This window comes from Panicum virgatum, chromosome 2K (genome assembly GCF_016808335.1).
Source record: "Panicum virgatum strain AP13 chromosome 2K, P.virgatum_v5, whole genome shotgun sequence".
Classification (NCBI taxonomy): Eukaryota; Viridiplantae; Streptophyta; class Magnoliopsida; order Poales; family Poaceae; genus Panicum; species Panicum virgatum.
Genome location: NC_053137.1, coordinates 8676073 through 8686231, shown reverse-complemented (window position 1 = coordinate 8686231; position 10159 = coordinate 8676073). Strand labels below are relative to the sequence as shown.

The 10159-nt window shown below is 44.2% G+C and overlaps 2 protein-coding genes across 3 annotated transcripts; one reads left to right on the top strand and one right to left on the bottom strand.

The window, feature by feature from the left end:
* Positions 1 to 696: 696 nt before the first annotated feature.
* Positions 697 to 5486, bottom strand: LOC120665031 (protein EARLY FLOWERING 5-like). 2 transcript variants are annotated; one of them, XM_039944447.1, is made up of 9 exons: positions 5247 to 5486; positions 4268 to 4361; positions 3327 to 3412; positions 2692 to 2741; positions 2536 to 2602; positions 2369 to 2450; positions 1907 to 2259; positions 1230 to 1745; positions 697 to 1137 (listed from the first exon to the last, which is right to left on the bottom strand). In XM_039944447.1, exons 1-9 carry the CDS (start codon positions 5325 to 5327, stop codon positions 913 to 915), a joined length of 1554 nt encoding a protein of 517 aa, XP_039800381.1. In that variant the 5' UTR covers positions 5328 to 5486; the 3' UTR covers positions 697 to 912. The 2 variants fall into 2 exon arrangements, with proteins under 2 accessions (XP_039800381.1, XP_039800390.1); XM_039944456.1 differs by lacking the exon at positions 5247 to 5486 and adding an exon at positions 3884 to 3933 and having other exon boundaries at positions 795 to 1137.
* A 2047-nt stretch (positions 5487 to 7533) lies between these two features.
* On the top strand, positions 7534 to 9098 carry LOC120695037 (heterogeneous nuclear ribonucleoprotein 1-like). Its single transcript, XM_039978361.1, has 2 exons — positions 7534 to 7761; positions 7890 to 9098. The coding sequence occupies exons 1-2, from the start codon at positions 7534 to 7536 to the stop codon at positions 9096 to 9098; spliced, it is 1437 nt and encodes a 478-aa protein (XP_039834295.1).
* The last annotated feature ends 1061 nt before the right edge of the window (positions 9099 to 10159 follow it).

Genomic DNA, 10159 nt, shown 5'->3' with positions numbered 1-10159 from the left:
CGAAATCGGGAAAAATTTCCAACATGGCGCACGAAAGCTCTTCAATCCAGCTCTGCTCCATAAATCCGTAAGTGACAAATTTTTCGCATTGGTGTCATCTGATACTGCATTAGTTAATATGCACAAAATGAGGTGATAACGTTCCTTATTGTGAAATGTTAAAAAGTTTACGAAGGACTTCTGTTTCTGGAGTCTGAACGAGGCACCTTGCTACCTAGACCGACACAGAAGCGTCAATGGTTCCTCAGAAAGACGTGAAGGCCTGAAACATGAGTAGCTGTGCGTATCTCATGAAATCTGGGCAGGCTTCATAGTGCGATGCATGAACAGAGATAGAGCCAGGCATACAAGAACTTGGAAGCAGAGAATCCCAGCTCGTCAGAATACAAGGTGATGTATTCAATTTAGAACATTTATCTACAGAATTTATAAAAGCATGGCTCATCATCGACAAGTAGGGCTGGTCGGCACCGGCATTCACAAATATTGCAATTTCCACAACAGCTGCTACTCGTTTTCCACAAGCATAGAAGAACTCCAATTGCTGGCCTCAAACAGGAAAAAAGAAAAGAAAAGGCACACAGTAGTGTTCACCACGACTGGTACTATCTCCAAATCTGCCAGGGTAATCTCGTTGAACCTACAGCTGGGAGATATCCCAGCTAGAACCAACATTTCAAGTTTCAAAGACTCTTGTTATCATTGCACAGTTAGGCAGCATAACAGCACAGTTATCAAAAGGTTGATTACAATTGTTTTCCCAATTTTTCAACTAAACTAATCTCAATGTTTTCTTTTGGGGCATATGAAATGATCTCAAGTATCTGAGAAGGATTCAGTAGCCACAGATCAATGATGGGGCTCGTGTTCAGACAGCAGAAGCTATAGTGCAATCAGACATCTCTACTTGAGTTACCCATCAAGAGCACCTAATTCCTTCATATCTTCCAAGAATGCCATATATGAATCATCCATGCTTGGCGGCTTGGGTGCTGATGAGGAAGGCTGAGCATCGGTTCTTATAAGGGTCACTGAAGGCTTTGAAATGGATGGCGTTGATGACTGCTGCTGCTGCTGCACCTTTGGTTTTGGTTTCGGGAGGGCAGATTCTCTCTTGACCCGAACTGATGCAGGCACCTGCAAATAATTTAAAGCAGAATGAGCAAATTGTATTACAAAAACTATTGATCAAAAGAAATCAAGTAATAATGTGAAGGTGGTTGGTGTACCATAGCCGTCAGCTCAGGAGTGTGCTGTGCTAATGGTCTTTTGATAACTGTTGGGGCCGCTGACTTCACATATGATGGCTGCTGAGGTAACTGAGGCCTTGGTCCAAAGGCAGCAAACTCTTCTGGATGCATAGGGGGTCCTGGCAAAAATGGAGGCCTAGGCATTGGTGGTGGACCAGGAAGAACGCCATATGGTGGCATCGGCATCTGAGCTGGGGGTAATCCTGGAGGAGGTGGAGGTGGCCTGGCAACTCCAGGAGCCATAAACTGTGGCCTTGAATCTGGCGGTGGTGGAAATCTCATGGCTCCAGGAGCTACCATATCAGGTTGCAACAGGGGCCTTGGAGGTAAAGGTGGCAAATTTGATGATTGTGGTGGAGGCGGTGGTGGTAAGACCCTTGCAGCGGTATCTTGTTTAAATCCAGGAGTCTCGTTTGAAGTGCCAGAAGCTTCCACATCATTTGATTTTGGTGGCAACCCAGGTGGTGGAGGTGGTGGAGGTAGGACAACTGATGGCTGCAAAGAAGGCTATATCAGACTAGTCACAAAGGCCAACATCCAAACATTTAAACATGAGGAATATCAGTTTGATAAATTAATAATAGGATTACTGAGTTAGAACATTGTCCCATTAAAAAAACTCTACTAAATATACACAAGAGATCCGAAGTAGGCACCTGAGCAGAATCTGTCATGCTCTCATTTGCACCAGACGACCTCTGCGGTGGAGGCGGGGGTGGTGGAAGTATTGTATGACCTGATAAAGGTTCTCTTGGTGGTGGGCCGGGTGGAGGCGGCGGTGGTGGTGGTAAGCTTGGCAGTGCTGAGTCACTGACAGGCTTAGGTGGTGGTGGGGGTGGTGGGGGGAGTGGGGGTAAAGGGAAAGAAGCAGATGGATCAATGGGTTCTGAGGTGGCTGGCAATGGTGGCGGTGGTGGAGGGGGTGGCAGGGTGGATGGACCTGCTTCAGACTCTGACATGGAAGATGAGGCCCCAGCGTTGGATGAGGAAGGCAGTGGGATCCTTGGTCCTGCATGGCAACCAAGAAATGAAACTGAGGAAAAGCTAGTGATGATCACTAAATTGTAAGGACATTAAAATGAAAGATTTACAAGCTAAAGAGAGGTAAACATAATAACCTATAGGTGATTTGTACATGGGAGGTTTTCCAGGTGGTGGTGCTCCAGATGGATTTAAGGTTGGATGATAGTAAACAGAGTCCTGTAATACAAACATGGTGAGTATCTATTCAAATATTCAAAAACCTTTAGAAAAAATTCCACATACTATAAATAACATAACATACTTCAGGCTTAGGATTAGCTCCATCATCTTCCTCTGCTGCAGACCGCCTCTTTGGTGGTCCAAGATGGCTGGGGGTAAAACAAAGGTAATTGAGTGAAAAGGAATAGTAGCATTGCTACCTAATATGACGAATGCATAATATATCAGTAAAGCTCACCTGAACATAACTGGCTGCTCACCCTTCTCTTTCATTTTCTGTTCATATTCCTGGCAAAGATCATGAGAAAGTAATAAGTTTTTGTCTGAATAGAATTAGCAAGAAATTTACTGCTATGTCGCCCTTGCAGAAGTTACCTTAGAAATTATAAGTTCAACACAAAAATGAAAAAAAGGACTTAGTGCAGAACTTATGGGTCGAGCTTAACAACTGATAAAAATGACTTTTATTATAACAAGGCATAGCTAATTAATACTAACATCAAAATCCTTGTAGTCTAAATCTTCCAATTCCAATGTCGAGAAATCAAATCATTCAGTCAATAATTGCCATTGTCACTGAAAGCATAAAGTGAAACCAGACGTATTAACAGCATGGTTTATTTTATCAAAATCATTCGAAATGCCACTTTCCAATATCCTGGTAAACTTACAAAGAACATTAGTAAAAGAATGTAAAAACTATTTCAAAAAATGGATACCAAGATTAACTAGCACAACTAATTTGCCAGGGCATTGCCAAGAAACTTGTCCAAGAGAGATGAAAAATTATGAGAAGGGAATATTTTACAATGTTCTGAGTAGGACAATATTAAAAAAAAGTGCATAGAGGCTGGACTTCTGAAATCAAAATACCTTTCTTTTCTTAACAATAAGATTATATGTATCCTCAAGCTGTCTTTTCTTATGTTTCCTAGCCTTGTCGAGAGCACCATCAGCCTCTGCACCAACAAAAGAAAAAATAATTTCAGGATTGACAAGCCCTGGAGTAGACAAGATTAATCATCAGCGCCTACATTCCTCATAGTCCCCATAAAGCAAGCAAATTGTATCAAAATATGAAAGAAAATCTGTGCACTGCAAAATTCCTCGAAGAATGCAACTAAAAGAGGCATCGAGTTATAATTTCAATGTACTCATGATTAATTCAAAACTAAAAATCTGTCCTAAAAATTAATATAAATATAAACTATTGTAGCTGAATATTGTAATCATACTGATTAGAATGCTCAAAAATGAACCATTAGATTTTCTATGCTAAAATGACTATCAGGGTCATATGACCCATGGGAAACTAGAAAATGAAATGAAATGCCATGTGGAAAACAGAGGCAGAGAAGATAGCAACTGAAAGAGGCGAATAAGAGGCAAATGCTGCAAAACATAATGCTTCGTGAGGTCACGGTACATACATATTATTAGGTAACTCCGTGCTAATACCTATGATGCCTGAGGTATACAACTGTTTCAACAATAGGCCCATACAAGAAACACCAGAACAGAAAGATAATTAGCCAACTGCATGAGTCAAAATCGCAGGAAATTTGAATTCGAACTATGTTAGGGATAAAGCAAAGAGGGCATAAATATATACTGATGATGAACAATAATAAAAACAATGATATCTTTATACAGACCAAATGAACCATCTCATCACATCTAGAACAGAATAACAAGTAACATGAGATATGCATAGAACAAAAGGTTCATGAATGCGAATATTTGTTTTTTTCTTCCAATGATCACTTTCTGATTCATTGTTCTAAATGCAGGTACATAAACTTTGATTTACTTACTCATCTTCTCCAATTTCTCAATCTGCTCCCGTATAGCCTCTGGATCCTTTTTCAAAATACCAACCTCCCGCACCTTCTTCCTTTCTTTTTTGTTCTGGAGGATATAAGATAAGTGAGAAAAGAAAACATTTAGATGTCATGAATTGATAACAAATAAATAAGTAAATTAGCAATGCACCACATTTCATATGAGTTCACAACAACCACAGACAATCAGCTTGTTCACTATGCCAAACAAGAATGATCCTCTACTTGTCTTGTAGACATAGCTACAAGTTCTACCAAACTCCAACCACCACTCTGTCTTCTAAACACAAAAGCATCCTAGGAGCAAACACCGATGCCTTTTGGAGGGCTTACTATAATAGAAGTTCCTGCACAGACAATTGGTTTTGCATTCTCACGATAATACTTGTGAGTATGGCATTTGCCTAACCACAGGGACAAACCAAATCTACCATGCGCTGACGCCTATCAAACAAATCAAGGAACTCCTACATTTCACCTAAGATAGCTCAATCCTCCTAATAGTAAATCGACAACGAAACTAAACAAATCATCAGAACAACATACAATTCACAGTCAAACTGCCAAAACACAAGTACCAGTCAACAGCTATGGTTATGTATTTGGTTCTTCTGCGGCATTCAAGATCCTCAAATTTAACATGTAGCGACAAAAATCTAATCCAAATAAGCATCTTGCATGGGGTAGGATCTTTCCCACACCAAATTACTAGGCGATAATGTTCCAATCCTCTGTAGCAAGCACTACAGCTGACAAATTTGAGGGCTCCGCCGATCAGACGGGCCAATCTACGAAACTACCGTCCCACCCTCTATAACCCTAATCGACCGGAAACAAAGCCCAGAGAGTCAAACCACCAGCGCCGCCAGCGCGATTGCGGACCGAATAGGGCGCCCGCACCGAGCCAGCGGGCGTCGCGGGGAAACCCTAGGGTTGGGCGGGGGGCACTCACCCGCTTGAGCTCCTTCTTCCGCTGCTGCTTGCGGAAGGCGTCGGTGGGGTTCATCACCTTGCCCCCCTTGGTCGTCTTCATCTTGCCCGCCTCCTCCTCGTCACCCTCGCTCTCCGGCGGCGGACGGCGGCGGCGGCGGCGGCGGCGAGAGGCGTGGGATCCGCCGCGACGGGGTTAGCTGTTTTGGCTACGCGGCCACGCGGTCGGATTGGTCTCGATTAATCCAAGCCCAATCGAACCGCCTCTTTCTTTGCCTTCCCGGGCCGGGTTAATCCACCAGGGCAGTTTTTTTATTTTTTTATTTTCGTTTTTTAAAAAATATATTTTCGATTTGGAAATTTAGAATATATCCCGGCCGCCCGGCAACCGGGTGACCGGCTGCAAGGCTGGTACGAGCAAGTACGGCAGGGTGGACCACAGGCCAAAGTAAGTACCGAGGGATGCTCAGAGTTGAAACGCGGGCGCGTAAAACGTCTGAAAACTTGCAGCGGGTAGACAGGCATCACCTTGGTTCGGTAGGCCGTCTGAATTCTGAAAACGCGCTGAATCTTTGGCACTACTAGTCTCCAAAATCCAAATTACAGTGGTTAGTAGTAGCAGTACACTAACATGGGTGGATTAAGATATCCTAGTACTGGTACACGCAGACGTGTTAAAGGCAAATGCATGCAACAAGCAACAAGCAGATGCAGGCAAAATGCCACACACACAAACATTAGCGGCGCCCCGCTAAACGATCTCTCTCGGCATGCATGGATCAAACACATGGTAAATTGCACACAAGTTGCCACGTTTGTTTATCCACACCACCACCACATTCATATTCAGACTGCACGTTCTCTGCTTGTTGAGTCAGCTGGTCCAAGAGACAGACAGATAGCTAGGCGCAGCACAGGCGCGTATGGTCAAAGGGGGATTCACATGCATGTGCTACGCCGCAAGAATTTCGGATCCAACAGGACGATGCTGCAGCAACGACTGACTCTGATCGATGGGAGAGCCGGTCGCCCGGCTGCCAGGCGGCCTGGGGCCGGCCGCCCCGCTGCCGGGCGACCGGCCCCCAGGGGCCTGCACGTAATTTTGTTTGTAATTTTTTTTTCAGAAATGCCCCTGCCGCCCCGTTGCCGGGCGGCCAGGTCCCGGCCGCCTGGTAGTGGGGCGGCCGGGGTATATTCCTGTAAATTTCCAAATCGAAAATATATTTTTGTAAAAAACGAAAATAAAAAATATAAAAATAAAAAAAACCGCTCCACTAGGCCCAGCCCAGCCCAGCCCACACTATTTTTCTTTTGGGCCGTTCGAATGCCTCCGACAGAAAAGTTTGAGAAAAAAGCCCATTCGAGGTGATGACGTTTTTTTTTTTTGAAACTCATTCGAGGCGATGATGTTGGCGCGTGCTGGCGAGAGTGATCTCCTCCTACCCTTTTTTGGTATCCTTGCCAAACAAATCCATGATACTAGGGAGGAACATGGAGTGGCTGTAGGCAATTATTGCTGTGGTAGTAGTAAGCACCTTTTCATTAGCTGCTCTCTTGTGCACAAGATAAAGTTTTTGTTACGCTTCTAATGGACAGATTAAGAGAGTACCCATTGTGGAAGATGAATACGCATTCGAGACATGTAATTTTAGGCTTTGGTTATTCATGTTGGTGACCAACCGGCTGATCTGATACTACATGCTTTCATGCATAACTAGACTATCAGAGAACGCCCTGTACATGTTAGTGGAGAAAGAAAATGGTGTACGCGTAGATACTTCAAGTATGTTAACTATTAACCTAGACACTGGCCGTGTAGAATATAAATGTGAGGCCATGTTTGGAAGGCAGGACTTTTCGGTTTAAGGGGCTAAAATGTTTTTATTTTTACCAAAAAAAACCCTTGTGAAATTTTAGGCATTTCGAAACGGACCCTGAAAGCTCATTAAACCTCCATTATAACACGAGGAAGCTACAGCACTTGCTCTTGCGGTGTGGCTCCCACTCAGATTCCATCCTCGGCCTCGTCTCCAAGCCAAGGAACCTTCCCCCTTTCTCATGCTCACATCGAGATCTTAGCAGGTAGCATCGGAGAGCGACGACGAGCTCCAGATCCCTCCTTGCCACCGCCACCAACCGACCAGTAAGCGCATCGATCCCTCTCACTGTTGTCGTAAGGATTATTGCCCCCCAAGCGGCGATCCGATCTGGAATGGATCTCGTCGCCGTGCGTATAATTCTGGATCTTGTTGGTTGGTGTATGTCATCTGTGTGTTTCTGGAATGTAGGGAGAGGAGAGGATGGGAACGATGGAGGCAACTGACTACTCTGGGAAGCTTTTCATCGGTGGAATCTCATGGGATGTGGATGAGGACCACCTTCGCAAGTACTTTGGCCGCTTCGGGGAGGTTACCGAGGCCGTCAGTATGCGGGATCGCACCACGGGGCGCAACCGTGGGTTCGGGTTCGTGGTCTTTGCTGACGCATCAGTCGCAGAGCGGGTCACCATGGACAAACACATGATCGATGGGCGCATGGTAATTGCCCTTTTTCACTCCTTTCCTTTTTTTTCTCTGGCTGCTAATATAGCAATGTGCGATTTTGGTGGGAATTTTGTTGCAAAGCTGCTATCTTATTTACTGTGCAAGCTGAACTATTCATTCAGGTGGAGGTAAAGAAGGCTATTCCCAGGGATAATCACAGTATCATGAGCAAGAGAAATGCTAGCAACATAGGATCATCTGGGCCGAACCATACTAGAAAGATCTTTGTTGGAGGTTTGCCCTCCAATGCTACAGAAGTCGACTTCAGAAGGTGTTTTGAGAAATTCGGCATCATAACAGATGTGGTTGTGATTTACGACCGCAGCACACAGAGATCGAGGGGCTTTGGATTCATCACCTACAATTCAGAAGATGCTGTGGACAAAGCTTTGCACAAGAGCATACATGAGGTGAATGGTAAAATGGTTGAGGTTAAGAGGGCTATTCCAAAAGAGCAGTCTCCTAGACCTGTTGCATGCTTACCTGCACAAGTGGTGCAGAACTATGGTACCAACTGCTTCATGAATGGTTTTAATCAGGGTTACAACATGAACCCTATAGGAGGGTATGGCATGAGAGTGGATGGAAGGTATGGTATGTTTCCAGGTGTATGGAATGGATTCCCTTCATTTGTCCCAGGTTTTGGGATGAGCATGAATGTTGGAGGTTGGCTGAGTGGACCATGTGGTCCAAACTATGGTTTCATCAACAGTTTCAATGGGATGCAAATGGGTCCATATTACAATGGAAGTTCAAACAGATTGGTTGGTCCTATTGGGTACCACCTTGGTCTTAATGATCATTCAGGATCAATGTTGAGTTCAATGTCTAGGAGTGTTTGGGGTAATGGGAATTTAAACTACCCAAGCAATCCTTCAAACATGAATGCTTTTTCTTCACCTGGAAATGGAGGTCAAGTCAGTATTACTGGTGACAATTGGGGAGGTCTCCCTTGTGCTCGTGGGACGAGCAACATTTTAAGCCTTGAGTCAGGTAATCTTAGCCCTGGAGCTGAAGATAACAATTTTGGTTTGCCTTCTGGCACATATGGGAGGAGCAACTCAACTGGTACAACTGGTGAACCTTTCTCTGCATCAGGTGATGCATATGAAGTGAACAACTCTGAAACATATGGTAGCAGCTCTATTTATGGTGGCACAACCTGGAGGTTTGCATCATCTGAGGTCGACATGCCTTCTTTGGGCCATGATCTTGGAAACATTGATCCAGAAATCAAATCAGACATATCAACTAGTTACATGGACAACTATACTGTTAACAACAATCAACCAAGCCGAGGTGAGTTCCTATTTCAACATTTGTTTCCTTAAGATCCTATAGATTTCGATTTCTGAACTAAAATAGATATTTTCCTAGTTTAGGAAAGCAATGAAACTATTCACTCCGAATAATTTGATCTTGAGTTTTGTTACTTGTTTCCCAATTGATATTCTGTAACGACAAAAAGGTGATAAATCATACAATTTGGACATGTTCCTGTGACCTTTTGTTGTTACACTCATAGATAGAGTGTTGTGACATGTACTTTGTATTATTTTGTCTTGCAGCATAGTGAATTCGTTACACTACTGTTTCCACATATTCAGATAAAATGGGGCCTTGCATTTTGCATTGAATAGTTGTACACTCTTGTGCACTTTCAATATGCAAGAAGCATTGTGCAAGCTTCTTACTATTGTTTGGTATGGTGGGATTAGGATAGCCGTAGGAAAGTAGAATTGGTGTGTATTGGATGTATTTGCATTGATCTTCTCAGGCGGTATATATAAGAGTTACAAGACTTGGACATCAAGATATGACAAGGAATCGTAAACGCAACAAATTCTATCTAATCCCATGCTGTGATATACTCTAACGCCCCCCACAGTCGTAGTGGAAGCATCACAAATGATTATACTGGAGAAGAGCCAACAGATTGACATCCCCCAGCAATCATAGCATTGTCGCGATGCAGATGTGACGACTGGAGCAGAAACTGACAAGTAGCTCATGCCGATGGAGCCCTTACCGTCGATGTTGAGGAAGCTAAGACGAGGGTGAATAGCCATGGCCGAGGATGCCATGCTAGAGTAGCCATGGTAAACATAGATGTTGAGGTTGCTGAAGACGAGGGAGCCGCACAAAAGCCGTGGGCGCTAGAGATGGTGGCGCATACGAGAAAGCGCTATAGACGAAGACAATGATGCTTAGAGCCAGTCATCGGGGAGGAAGATCCATGCCGAGGATGAGGTCAAAGCTACCGTGGCGATGCGTGCGCCGGGTTCGCCAAACCTGAGAACTCATCGAGGACGAAGGCACGCGCCGATGTTGCCAATACCGGACGTGCAAGGTAGAGGGAATGACCAGACACACCATTGTCTGAGGAAACAAC